Source organism: Cebidichthys violaceus, unplaced genomic scaffold (genome assembly GCF_023349555.1).
Source record: "Cebidichthys violaceus isolate CVI_PGR_0920_01 unplaced genomic scaffold, fCebVio1.0.p SCAF_4, whole genome shotgun sequence".
NCBI lineage: Eukaryota > Metazoa > Chordata > Actinopteri > Perciformes > Stichaeidae > Cebidichthys > Cebidichthys violaceus.
The window spans coordinates 5207569-5222190 of record NW_027176594.1 but is presented as its reverse complement, the minus strand read 5'-3'; the positions used below and the strand labels follow the sequence as shown (position 1 = coordinate 5222190).

Sequence of the window (14622 nt, the reverse complement as noted above, 5' to 3'; positions counted from 1 at the left end):
TTAACTGATTTTGAGTCTTTACATCTGCAGTAGCGTTTCTACTGTGTTTATTTGTCTATCTTGTTGTTTTTATGAATAATATGAATGGCTCGTGCTCTAGCGCTGCAGTGTTGCTGGATTAATTTGTTGCTTTGTTGTCATGTGAATATATGTGACTGGTTGTGAATTTTTCTTGTCATTGTGTTAATTACATTGATTTGGACTATATGAAATGTCCGTTAACTACGAAACATCCCGTCATGCGCAGGGTTATTGTCTGGACAATTGAATGTGTTCGGGCTGTTGTTTCCCCGCTAGCTTAGCCCCCCTGAAGACACGTACGGTGCCACAGCCTCAGCTGTTTTTTGTTGTTGTTCCGGGTTCAGAGGTCACAAAGCCTGTTGTCTGTTATGTGAGCGCAGTCCACCGAAAACATTATATTTCCCACAATTTAAGCTTCTGCATTTTCCTAATGCACTAGTATTATTCAAACGTATTGTTCGGTTCTTAAGCCTCGTACCGAACCGTATAATACGAATACGTGTATTGTTACACCCCTAGAAACAAATAACCATAGCTGTGGCGTCATAATGAGCTCATTACGAGATGGCTCAAGTCTAGTAGGACAGCACGTATAAAATGTACGGCCCGCCACTGCTACACCGTGTAAGATTTAAAACCACCCAGAGTCCTCAGAACTGGGATTAAGAAGCATTGATCTACATCTTGTGTGTTCCCGCAAAACCAGAGGAGGTAATGAAAGAGAATCAACGAAACATACATGAGGTTGACGTGATCCGGGGTCTCAATTTCAGTATGTGTTTAGTTGTATGTGTATATACAATATATATCTTATTGCCCGTTTAACAACTGTTTGAGATTAGCTGCAATGAACCCACTGATGACCAGTGGATTTATATAGACGACCCAAGGATACCCATGTCCCATTACTGCCTGTGTGCATGTTTGAGGAGGTCATACAGTATAAGTATACATCACTGAGCAATGAGACATATGTCCCTTGCAAAGTGCGCATAAATGTGGGCAGACAGACACTGTACGTTCTTCTTAATCACACTCACACCACACCTCCTATGGTTTCTCACAATGTACACATCCATCTACCAGTCATAAAGCGGATGCTCACACAAATTAAGTTTTAGTAAAATGAGATAGCATCCTCCAAAAAAAAAGGAGACAGGCAGCATTACTTGGAACATACTTTGCTTAAACAAAAAAGAAGAAAAATGGAGAATATGGGCCTGCAGGCAACTGGGAAGGTGTAGGCAATATGGTCTGTGTTGCAGCAACATTCAGTGTTTTTTCTATCACAGCACACTCAATCAAGACAACTGTCAATCTCTGAACCCATCAGCTATCTGTCTGATGACGGATAAGCCTCTGTGGGCAAGGGGCTATATTTCTGGGGTTCATGTGTAGCCTGCGGATATCCGGGCCAAGACTTTCTTTTCCGTGCTGTCCCATTTGTAACTTGAGATTGTAAGACTGGAGTTGGAGTTGAGAGACGATGTGTACGACCGGATTGTTTTAAAAAGGAACCAGTTTACAAGTTACTTTTAAACCAATAAAAATCGGAATCATCCTCATACTATACCCAGTGGGATCCAAGATTGCATTTCGGCTAATGCATTCCGCCTATTTTGCTCTCCACACGGACTGTTTACTGATACCAAAAACTTCTCCTATCCCATTCCCGTTCTGCATATGAATGCAGAAGAGACTAGACAACATTGTGTTAAATATTACTACAATAATATAAAAATAAAAGATTAATTACAAGCTGCAGTAAGATTGACAGCAGTTGGAAAGCTGACCGGAATTTCTCAAATGCCAGAAATTTTTAAATTGAACCCAAATCAGAGGTGGCCAATTACGGTTAAAATCAGTTGTCATCCATGCAGTGTATGTCGTGCATGAAAGACTGACTTGAGGAAATAACAAGACACCAAACATTTCCGTAACATGGAACAGTAACATTCTCTTAGCAGCTGTTGCTGGGAAAAGGCTACAAGCAAGAGTTGAAGAATATCTTACAGTGCAGCAGAGCTTGTGCATACTATCTCTTAGGGGCTATTCTGATTCTACATTCCCTTTCTCTCTTCAAGATCCTGGTGCCAGGTCTTTTGGACTCACATTAAAGGAGGTCTCACATTTGCTTATGCATGCACAAACCAAAACTAAGTCATGAAAATGTTCATTGGATCTGATGTTCATATAAAAGGCATCTGCGTGGCTCTGATCGGGGGTTTGTTGTGCCAGAACTGTAGGTGCAAAAGATATTCACAGACCCGCACTGACGCGTACCGGCACATGCAACTGAAGCATGTCAGCACATGTAACTGAGGCATGTGCTGTATGCGATGACACACACGAAACACTGGAGGCCACGAAGGTTTCCAAAGAGCTTGATCTTTTTTTTCTTTCCCGCAGTTTCATCATATCACCTCATATCATTTAGTGGCCCTCCCTTTCTCTACAATTAAATTACACTGGCCCTCTTTTCTTGACATGATTCTATCTTTATTTTCCTCTTTTTTTACACACAAGACCCAAGATGAGATACTGCAGATAAGCTGCTGACTTATCCCCATCAGTCACCTCAGGGGACGTATATTTGATTGGCCTGAGGGATCTTCTCTACCCCGCTGCACAGTTAACCACAGCCAGACTGGTGATTGAAATGGGACTGGGTGCCCAACCATGCATCACCAGACTGGCTCTCTTACAGGGATATGACACTTCAACTGACCCTCTAAGGTCAGAGCTATTATGATGCTGGGTGGGGGTGGCAGGAAAGGGAAATAAAGAGGGCGACCGAGAGAAAGGACAAGGGAGTCCCTTAGAGAGGCGTTTTGAGTTTGAGGAAGGAAGCCTGAGTGAGAGGGGAGATAATGAGGGAGTAACACGGAGGAGGACAGAGGACGGTCTATTAAAGTGACAGAGATTCAAATAATGGATTGAGCGTAGGATAGAGTGACATTTGCAGATTTTTGGTCACTTCTAAGTGAATTAAATGCCGTTACTTAGGTGAGTATGAATTCAACAATGACGTGACTCGCAATTTTAGTCAAGCGACTTCACTATTAAAGTATACCGAGACTGATTCCTAAATTACCATAACAATTGAGCAATTGGAGTAATAATGTTTGCCAATCCTTGGAGGCTTCAATTACTATGCTGTATTTATTTTGTGTGATTGGAGTATGCTGAGCTCTTTCAAGATGAATTTGCTGGGAATGAGTTTTAATGCATTGGGCCTCCGAGACCCCACAATGAATCTAAATTCCATTTAATCTGAGGGGAGCCCTGGGAGTTGCCACAGGAGACAGGAATATATGCTCATCTCTAGAAGACGCTTATTCATCATGATAATTATTTCAACACTTCAATTAATTTGACAACATTATTTGCATGTGCCGCCATTTGCACACCTGTTTGCCAGTTGGTCTGGGGAAAACTGAGAAAATAGGGGCTGTCGTGTCATGATGAATATGTCTTTCACCTGCTGCACAGTGCTGCTTATCACTCATGTAAATTCATGAGATATTGACAAGCATATGATGTACTTTAATATAATGCCTGTGATTTCTTGTTTCATATGTGAATGGGGCCTGTTTTAAAAGGAATTGTGGATAATACAAAGTGTATTTGTGAAGCTGACACTCACAGAAAATTTGCATCTGTTACTTTTGGATATTTATGCATATCATTCTTTGAATAATGACAATGTATTTTTAAACCTTATGTCTTGTAACACTCTAGTTCAAACAGTATTATAAATTCACTTCACACAAAATATTTTTTAAACTACTGTCAAGAAGCAAGACCATTACTTGAGAAAGAACAAAAGAGATCTGCAAGAGTCATGTAGGAATAAAAAGTCAGCTTTCACGTTTACTGTGGTTAATCACAGCACAGAATTATCCTAATATTCAACATGTTACGTCCATCATTTACGCTGACACTCTGACAAAACAACAAAAAACAATAAACTTAAAAGGAGAGACAAGTGTATGAGACATTTAAAATGTAAATATGCTAATGTTAAGCTCTTGTCTGTGCAGGCACGGAGTCTAGTGTGACATAGTGTATGATTATGCATAACTCTGTATACACTGTCAACACACCTGTATTAGGCACATTTTGTTGTATATTGACTTTTAGAGTCTCTTAATTTCCCACTACTGCTGCATAAACTTGGTGCTGAAATTGTGAGGTAGCCAGAGAGGGACTTGTCTCCCCAAAAAGAGACATGTGGTCGTTCCACTGCCGCAAGTTTTTGAAGCAGAGCAGCGCTTGGGAGTCATAACAAGATAAATGATTAACTCAATATATACTCAATATCCAAGGGTTGAAATATAAACAGAAAAATTCTCCTACCGACTGTCTCCACTAAAGCAAAGGAGTCAACGTTTCAAATGCCTTGGTTAGTATCTTAACTAACAATAACATACAGGAGATTTAAATGTATCCGGTGAGCTTGTTTGTTTATGTATATCTTACATTTTGGCTAGATACGACTCTTCCCATTAGATTTTTATGACACCGTGTCAAAACAAAAGCAAACACCAAAAACATCAAATCTCATTATTTTTGGCTTGAAAAATAAATTCTTGGCTGCAGTAGTACAATCCAGCATGTGATGAGCCTGACAAGAAGCTGTCCACTGTGTTCTACATTGTACCTGTGCAGAAGTAAAGAGAACATGTTTCTCAGTCTGTGTATATAGTCCATGTAATCTTAGGGGCTTCATATGGTTTGCTATTTAATAACTGGTCATATTGTTAAGTGTTAATCTGTGGCTTTGAAATATTGCATTGACCGCAGCAAAGACCACAGACTGCTCTGCTGACAGAATAAGTGCATGTGTTTGTGAATTAGTTTTATAGAGGCACTCCAATGATTTATTCTTACACTTCAATATAATTGGGGACACACAAGAGACAGAGTGAAAAACGAATCATGCTGACATTGTGATTTTTTTATTGTGGGTCACGCTCCAAAAATACTGGATCCTACATTTCCCAGAATGCAACTGGATAGCAAATTTACTTTAACCCTCCTTGTCTTCTTAAAGGTGATAAAATCAATATTCAGAGCATGCTTGATAAAGCAGCAAACAACAATTTGCTGTACAACGCCAAGGGAATGAGGTCACTGGCGCTCTGTGTGTGTTGTTTTCTGAGCTTCTCCGTTCTTTGTCCACGTAGCTGCACCGGCCGCACGTATTTTTAGTGCACGTTTGTGCACGTGAGCGTGCCCCACTGGCTAGCCCACGGCCGCTGCTCTGCCATGAGCTCGTAGGGCGGATACAGCTGACAAAGCGGTCCCAGTTGACGACGTTGTCATGGAAGCGCTTGGTCTGCCGGCACTGTTGCCGTTGTTTGCACTGTTAGCTGCTCGCCACCGGCTCAGCCGTTGCCATGTTGAGAGACAATCTCGTATATGGGTCCTTTAATGCCCACTTCTTTCAAAGTCAACACCTATAGTTTGAACCACTGACTTTCTTTTGAAGGGGCACTCGACTGATTTTACACATGAATAGTACAACAGTATAATGAGTACCAGTCAGACCTTGAATGTAGCCGTCTTTTTCTGTGGCTCTAGAGCAAGCTTTCTATTACCATATAAACGCAGCCTTATTCCCCCAAATACCATATTGTCTATAGTGATGTAATTAAGGTGTTAATTAGCTGCAAAATTAATTGTGGATTTGTGCACACCAATCCTATACACACAAACACAGGGCCATGTGCACAGGATTAACAATCAATATTTACACCGTACACAGTCCCCTGTTGGTAAGGAGTTCAAACAGGGACTAAAACAGGAAGCACAGTACATTAAACCTCTCCTCAAATCACTGCATTGGCTTCCAGTACACGCTAGGGTTTATTTTAATGTTCTCTTACTTATATTTGAAGCAATGAATGGCCTTCCTTCATAATGTGTCAACATGCTCAAAACAAATCATGCCCAGATTTCTCAGTCATCTGGCACTGGTCTATTCTGATGGTCAAGTGAAGCTGCCTTTGGCCTTTGTGCTTTGAAGTTGCTCAAATAACCTCATTGAGGACTTTAGATTCAGTCTTGAGTGCTTCTTTCAAAAGCAACCTCAAGATATATATTTTTTTTCTGTTGCCTTTCAAGAATTAGTATCGACATAGTGTGGGCTGTCAGATTCAGGTTCTGATTCACTCCTGTCTTCTTGTGAATGGTTGTTTATTTTCTCTGTACGTTACATTCTTCATTTTAACCACACAGAGTCTCTCGTTGGGTATGAAATGTGTTTCATGATTCAAGTTTGACTTGGCTTGCTTGGAGCTGGAGTTTCTACCGGTAGGTAGCTGGCTAGCTAGCAGCTGCTTAGCCCTCACAGTCGCTAGGGGATAGTGATTCACAGTAGGATGAATGCTTGGTTACCATTCTCATTCTTATTAACGACATTAGCACCATTTAATTTATCTTGGAAAAGAATAACACATTTAAACATGCTGAGCATTTAAACATGTAGCCTCCTTCCAGAGTTTAAAAGTAAAGTGCATTTATTTTTATCAATTAAAAAATAGAATATGCACATATGATACAAACCCTCTCCCCCCAATGAAACAGATGTACTGTACATTGAGCACACATTCAACCAGGGCAATTAAAGATGCGGTTATTCTCTGTGCCAGCTGTCAGCTGTATTTTCTACCATGACGGATATTTTACATTCAAATATAATTTTATATTTAAGAGCAAAACCTAAACCTACAGTATCATTTGAGTAGAAATTCAAATATAATCAACATTTAGGAAACAAAGCAAGCATTACAAAGGAGTTATTTGATTAATATTTTTTTTGCAGAATATGCCTGTATCTACTATGTGTGCACACAAAGACCCAGTTGTGTGCACTTGAGTGTGTATGCATGTTCTCACAATAACGACTCCTATTGAGCCCCACGCAGTCTCTCTATAAATGAACTCTGATTACATGTCTTTATGACTGTAATTTGACCCTCTATGTAATGGTAATGGGACTATCAAGGGTGTTCATGAGGTATCAACATGCGGTTGCAGTTTAAACACATTGAAAACTGTTTTAATGGTCATAAGATCCACTGAGCACTGGCCAGGCCTGGAAGTCATCAAGTGACACTAAGAAGGACACATTGGTGCAATAATTATCTCTTCTAATACTATTAAGATGAAAAAGAAACTGCAGCCCCATTCCCAGCTACCGTATTTTTCGGACTATAAGGCGCACCGGATTATAAGGCGCACTGTGAATTAACGTGTCTATGTTCACACATAAACCGCACCGGATTATAAGGCGCATTAAGCAAAACAACACAGTCCGGTAAATCAAACTTTATTCAACTCAGTTGTAACAACAAATACCGGTACAGAAAAATACACTCACTTATCGATTCATTCCTCTTCCACAAATCCATCGAATTCTTCATCTTCAGTGTCTGAGTGAAACAGCTGTGCGATTTCGGCATCAAGAATGCCCGAATCCCTCTCGTCATTTTCCGAGTCAGTCTTGTTACCGTTATCGGCCGTTATCGGCTGTTCAGTGATGATTCCAGCTTTCGTGAAAGCTCGGACAACGGTTGCGACCGATGGTTACTTGTTGTGCTTATTGATCGATTTTGACTTTTAGTTTAGACATTACATTCCTGTTACGGGGCCGATCAGGTAGTGACACAGCGTACCGTAATGCTCCGAATATCCATTGAGCGGAGCGGCTTCGTTACTTACCAAAGTCGTACTTACACATTTCGGCAGATTTTTGAGCGCATTGTACCACATAAAATCGATCAATAAGCACAACAAGTGACCATACATAAGGCGCGCTGGATTATAAGGCGCACTATACATTTTTGAGAAAATGTAAGGATTTTAAGTGCGCCTTATAGTCCGAAAAATACGGTATATATCTGGCCATATCTGCATTCGGTCACTCTTTGTTAATTGTGTGAACGCAACAGTGGGAAGCTTTTGTTGCAGACCCCTCAGAAGACGGAAACATGGAAGCCAAGACACCAGTCTTTGATGCTGTCAATCTCTTCTTTCAGAGACCACAGGAATAATATTCCTGTTTGGATTTTCCCTTTAGGAAACTTCACCTGAGCCACAATGAAATGTCTAGAAATAGAATTCCAACATCTCAGTTGCATGAAATATGAATGAGACCATCTCCACGAAAAGTTCAAAAGGATCCTCTCGCTGTTCTGCTTTATATTTTCTCTATGCCTGTTTTTTGTTGTTCCTTCTAACCACACTTGGGGTGTGTGTATGTGTCACATTGAGAACAAAATTAAGGATGTTAACAGATATGCCACTAATTCTAACTGACTTCTGCATTAGCGTAACTGTCATCATGTGTCTGTTTGTTGGTGTGTGTTCACAACAGTTACAATTGAATGTATTTTAGCCAAGATGCCTGATCGGCCATAAACCATCCCCGGGTTTCTGGACCAGGGAAGAGAGATTCGACATTACAAGAAGTGTGACACCATGCAAGTTAGTCCATGTGTCCTTTATCTAATATGCTGACAAGGATGTCAAGAAAGTGTGGGATATTCTCTAAAAGACCTTTTAATCACAGAGTAAACACAGGACTTACCAAGGCTGAACTCCACCTGAGGCAGCTTGGGAGTTAGAAAAACACCTAAGAGAGAGAGAAAGAAAGAAAGAGAGGGAGTGGGGGAAAAAAAGCAAACATTAAGACAAAATAATAAAACAAATAAATAACACACATTGAAAGTGAATCAGAACTTTGACTATTGCCCCCCAATGTGGGGTTAAAACTAATGACTACTCTAATCATATATTAACCTGTCAGTTACTTTTATGATTAATCAAGCAAATCATTTAGTTGAAACCTGAAGACATTCAATTTACAAAAATACTTTTGTATTTGCTTTTGCTAGCAGTTAACTCTTAATTGTTAGCATGTTTCCCTTCCTTATAATCAAAATTGTTGGCGATTATCTTTTCTTACGATTGACAATAGAGTAAAGAATTGTTCTTCCATTTCAAATAAAAAAGGGATAACCACATCACCCATAGACACGGACTTTAAAGTAGACTCAAGGGCTGGAATCTATTCCTTTTTCAACCATTTTAAAATGCCAGGAGCATGACAGGATCCAAAAATGCCAAAGTGATAAGTGAATCTGTTCATGTTAGATTATACAAACATACTGCATTCTTTGAAAGTGTCAAAATGAGAGAATCAAAGTATCCAATGTCCTTGAGGGCTTTTGCCATAATGATGAGTAGAGGACTGACTGCTTGTATCATCTGTCACCAACCCCGTCTCACATCCATCACTCTGCCAGTGCGACACACAACCATTCAAACGCCAAGCAGATGAAGCACCTGCAACACGTAGCGGGGCCCTAAACCACTAAATGCCGCTCTCCCCTCTTCCTGGGGTGCTACGACACAATTGGCCTCTCTAAGGCTCATCAACCCCACTAATGGGCCATGGATACTCGATGCTTACTGATGTATGGGAGCCACACTACTTTAGGTAATAGTCATTTTATATAATGAGGATCCTTTACTAAAAATGATTTACTTTGCTATATAATTACTTCAGTCACCACCCTTTCTTGGCAGCTTGTATGCCAAGCCGGATCAATGTATTTGTAAAGCCTTTCATCACACTTCAAGGTCTTTGCAGAGAGCAAGTCTACTTAGATCTGACTAAACAACAGTCACACAACAAAATGATGCAATACTAAGGTAAGAAGAAGACAAGACTTCATGTTTGGAAGACATAAAACCTGCCTGTCCTAAAATAATACCACCAACCACTGACCCTCTATCATCTGTATAATAAGCAGTTGTTAAGCAGTTGTTCTCCTGGAATCTTCCATTCACAAAGAAAGAAAGATTAAAAAATAGTTTTCTATTCACATGAGCTTCCTACTGAACCACAGTTATGCTAATACCGAAGATCCAATGCAATGTTATGAAAGATGTTTAAGGTGGAATATTATATATTTAATTCAATAGCAGAAGTCAAAATTAGAATCAGGTTTGAGTTGGTTTTGAACATCGATGGATATTTCATATACAGAATTGCGTGCTTCTGCTTGGAATTATCAGTTAATTTAATACAGAACTGCCATTAACTGACTGACTTAATTTGTACTTATTCGTACTATCAAATTACATGTTGATTTTCTAGTATCACTCTCAATTAGGATTTCAGACATTTTAAATTTTAAGATCATTAATCACAAGTTGCTTTGTCAATTAGTTAAAGGATTTTGGTCTTGCTTATATTGAAAGATGGTGTGTTGAAATCAAACCAAATGTTCAATTATTTTTCCACAGTATCCAAAAGTTGATTCAAATTCTGACCATAATCAGACTCTTTGGAATGTTTAATTTAAATTAATTAAAAGACAAACAATACAGGGATTGCTAATTAATGAGAAGCATACTTAAGTACGGGACTCATTAGCGTTACCCCTTGTCCTCTTGAGAGTCACTTGTCTACAAAAGGATGAGAAAATCCAAACGCAGGGCTCTTGATAATAAACACAAGCAACTTGCTGTGCATATCTAAATTCAGCAAATAAGGACTTGCATTTATATAGTGCCTTTCTAGTATTCCAACCACTCAAACCGCTTGCACCTAGAAGATGACCCACTCTTACCCCTGAGCCACAGTTGCCCCTAATGTGTTGACAAAATGTAAAGTAAATCTCAATTTGCTGGTGTTTTGGAAAGTGTCAGTGAATTCAGCTTGTCGCTGCTGTCAGGATAGGCTACATTTGAATAAACAGGCTTATGCAAACTTAACGCAATATCTGTTATGCATACAAGTAGAGTAACCTTCTAATTAATCAAGTGCACACAGGCACGTTTATACACACACACACACACACTTACACACAGGCCAATTATGTACGTAAATAAACTTTCTGTGTCGCTATCTGGTTTTCACATTACTTTCATCTTCAACCCAATCCTCGGGGGTCATGTCTCCTCATGTTATCACCACCAAGGCTTCCTTGTGAGTGTTGATGAAACTTTAATAAGCCTGGATGTTCTGTGGTGGCAACAGAGAGTCCTTTAGCTAGGTGGGCTGAGACAATGCCAGCTGTTGGGTCTTGTCTCTGGTGGCATCATAAGGGACTGTCACTTGAACGGCCCAGTTACTTTGGAGGTCTCCATCTGTGTTAGACACCAACTTATCTAGTGGTAGCGGTAGAAAGCAGCGGGAAATACCTTTTCAGAATTAATTGAATACAGATAAGGAGTAAAGCTGAGTCTGGGTCTGATATGGGTTGGGGATACCGATCGTGAGAATAGCTTACACTTGGCAAAGCAACTAGATATGGTTGATAGTGAAGCAGGAGAAGGGTTGGAGTTAACGGATGTCTGAATTTCAGAGCACAGCTTGTGCGTGTGTCAAGTATTTAAAGAAGGATCACGCCAGATGCACTGATTATAAGACAAGCAACACAGGTTACAGTATGTTACATCTTTGAGAACGAATACATGAAATTAAATATTGCAGCTCTGGAAACTCAATATCCACATGTCTTAAAAGTCAGGGAGAAATTATGCGTATACAACTGGAGGACAGAACACCCGTTATGTACACTGTGACACCATTCTTGTCTTTGAGCAGCGAACACACCACATGTCATTAACCTCTTGGTGAGAACTAAGCTGACCAAAACAAAGTCGAATTACAATAATTACCCATCACACAGGGAAAGGTCAAGCACCTGTACTGTCTGTCTCAATCGCATCTCCCTTAGCACAGGTGATCCAGCTCCAATGTGTGGATAAGTATGTGAAGAAAAGTGGAACAGGTGTGGTATTTAAAATCGATATCCGCTGGCATTATGAATATGGTAATAAGCTCAGCAAGGTGGCAGGCAGGCAGGCAGTACATGCAGATGTAACTCCCAGAGGGGCCCAAAGCAAATGAGGTGTGCCCGGCCGCTATACTGCAGTTTCATCTGGCTCTAGAAATAACAGCACAGCCCCACGGTACCTCCAATCTATCACGCCCGTCTGCGGGTGGTATGAGCGGGGAAAAGCCACACTGAAGGGAGAGGAGAGACTCATTTCTTTGGATGTGTGCAGACTAGGTGATTTCTCCGGAATGACAAAGTTAATTAATGTACAGGAAGTTAAATTGTCCGTCTTGCAGATGATCATTTAACCCTCATCCCTTGTCGTTGCCCTGCTTCCTCACCCACTGCGCAGTGTGATAACCACTCACTAGCTTATAGCAGATACTCTGAGGAGGGATGGAAGTAGGAAATATGGGGGAGTGCGCACACAGATTTCACATGGGATTTCTCCTTATTCCTGACTCCACAAAAAAAAAATTGTGGAAAAGCTCCAAAATACAGCATGTCGCTGCTCCGGTCCCCATCATGTGCCTCCAGCTCAGCTAAGAAAATCAGGCAATTTCCAAAAAGAGCTTTGATAAACCCCCTCGCAGTGGGTATAGCACACATTCTTAATCACTCCTGCTTATCCTCTTCATGAATAGATATTACATGTAAGGGCCTATGTCTATCAACAAATCCTTTTTATACTTTGAATATCATTTACTTTGGATTTAGAGATGATATTAATAATTCACTTATGTGGCTCACCATGGGATGTTATATTTCTGAGATATAACAGTCCATCGCTCAATAAACCGGTCCAAAACCAACTCTACATCACACACACACACACACACACACACACACACACTGCAATCTTTTTCTCTTCTGACTCCCATTGTCCAATCTAACCCTCCGCCGCATCTGTAGTTTAAATTGTTGCCTAAAACAACACCTGCACATCCTTTCTGATGATTCATTAGCCAGACTAACATACCGCTAACACGATTGATGTTTGCACAAACAGGCATCCTATTAGGACAAGTGGTGCTGAATGGGAGAGTGAGTTATCGTCACATTACTGCCCTGGGAGATTGAGAGGGGACAGATGGTTTTGTTGCCAGCGTTTAATGAAGTGTTGTGAATCAGTTGGGTGCGCTGAGGAGGTCTTGACTGTCACGTCGATGGCAGATGTAGCGCGTAGGGTTAACAAGGGCACGGAGTGAGACATTTCGCCTCTTGATGTCAAACATTGTGCAATGAAAACGCCATCAAGTACATTGCAGCTTTCTTTGAAAACGCACATGCGCACGGGAAAATTCTGTTATGAATAGTTAATAGGTACACATTTTACACCTTATGGTGGGGAGTTAAATGCCAATTCAGTCCCACCTTAATAACTACTGAACAGCACCTGTCAAGAAACTATTTCACCTTGCGACTGATAATGCGGGGTTGTCAACTTGTCTTTTGTGCCAAACATGGTAATTGTGTGCTTTGCTCTTCCCTTTTGTCTCCCAGGATGCTTGAGGAAAACAAAACAGAAGTACAGTGAGGTGTTTGTCATTACTGTTTTACTCCCACACCTGTCAGATGTCATCTCCAAACTGTGACTGTGTGATTTTAAAGCAGGGTTTGCAATCAGTCATAACTGTAAGAGAATGAGCACATGTGTGGCTGTGTGCGAGCGTGCATGCATGATAATGTCTGTGTATATGTATATTTATGTGAGGATGCACTGGTGTGTACATGTTTAGTCATTTCCTTCCGTGTGTGTGTGTGTTAGCATGTCTGTAACTGTGGATGTAAGCTGGTTCAGCTTGTATATGTGTGGTTCGAGGAAAAGGAGACAAGGCATTGTGAATTGCACTTTCATTCCTCTTTGTACGCCTCCATTTACTTATCCCCATGGGGAAGATGATGGTGTTGAGCTTGCATGCCAATGCAAATGCTTAGCGTCGCTGCATGCAGTGTCTGTCCTTTTGGTGAGCAAAGGTATTAAACTTGGAGAGCAGGCTTTGTGGCATCACTGATATGGCTAATCTCTTTAGCGTTCTCCTGTTGTGTTGGGCACTGAGACATCTAGTTTGCCTCTGCCAGTGCTCATTAGTGACAACACATTCAGGCTGTATGGAATATGACTGCAGTAAAAAAAAAAATACAAGCAAAGCGCGCGCACACACACACACACATGCACACAGAAACGCACGCAGACAGACACATGCATGCACACACAGCACACAGGCACCTATGTACAAACAGACATGAGAATTTCTGGACATGTCAAAAAACAGTGTTTTCCATACTTCAACATCTGCAGAGCCACTAAAAGAAATTCAATGTTGCTCCAAATTAGGTAACATGATTGACCACATTCTAAGACAAAGTTTGTGATTTTAAATTCAACCACACTGCAACAACCTCCCGCTTAATTGGAAACCTGTAGAAAGGCAGCTAGGAAGTTTCAAAATCAATTCTCTAGAATAATTTGTGGAGACATGTGACTAGTAAGTCAAATCAACATTACATTGCTCTGAATAATTGTTAGTACTCCAGTATCAAAAGAGTGCAGTTATTTTGCATAAAAAAAAGAAAATCTAATAATTTTCACAACTCACCTGGAAACCCATTTTAATGATATGTATAATTAATGTTCTTTTGTAATGACTGCAACAATGTGACCCTGAGTCATCAGCTATCCAACACAAAGACGCTCCACTGAATTCAGTCATTCAGTCATTATTGATCATCGTGCGTT

At 40.5% G+C, this 14622-nt stretch overlaps 1 protein-coding gene across 1 annotated transcript in view; it reads right to left on the bottom strand.

Annotated features, from left to right (window-relative positions):
- inpp4b (inositol polyphosphate-4-phosphatase type II B) overlaps positions 1 to 14622 on the bottom strand; it is a 135526-nt gene that overhangs the window by 115306 nt on the left and 5598 nt on the right. The window contains exon 3 of the mRNA XM_068727807.1: positions 8618 to 8662. Coding sequence (XP_068583908.1) covers positions 8618 to 8662 — 45 coding nt within the window. The remainder of the gene's footprint in view (positions 1 to 8617; positions 8663 to 14622) is intronic.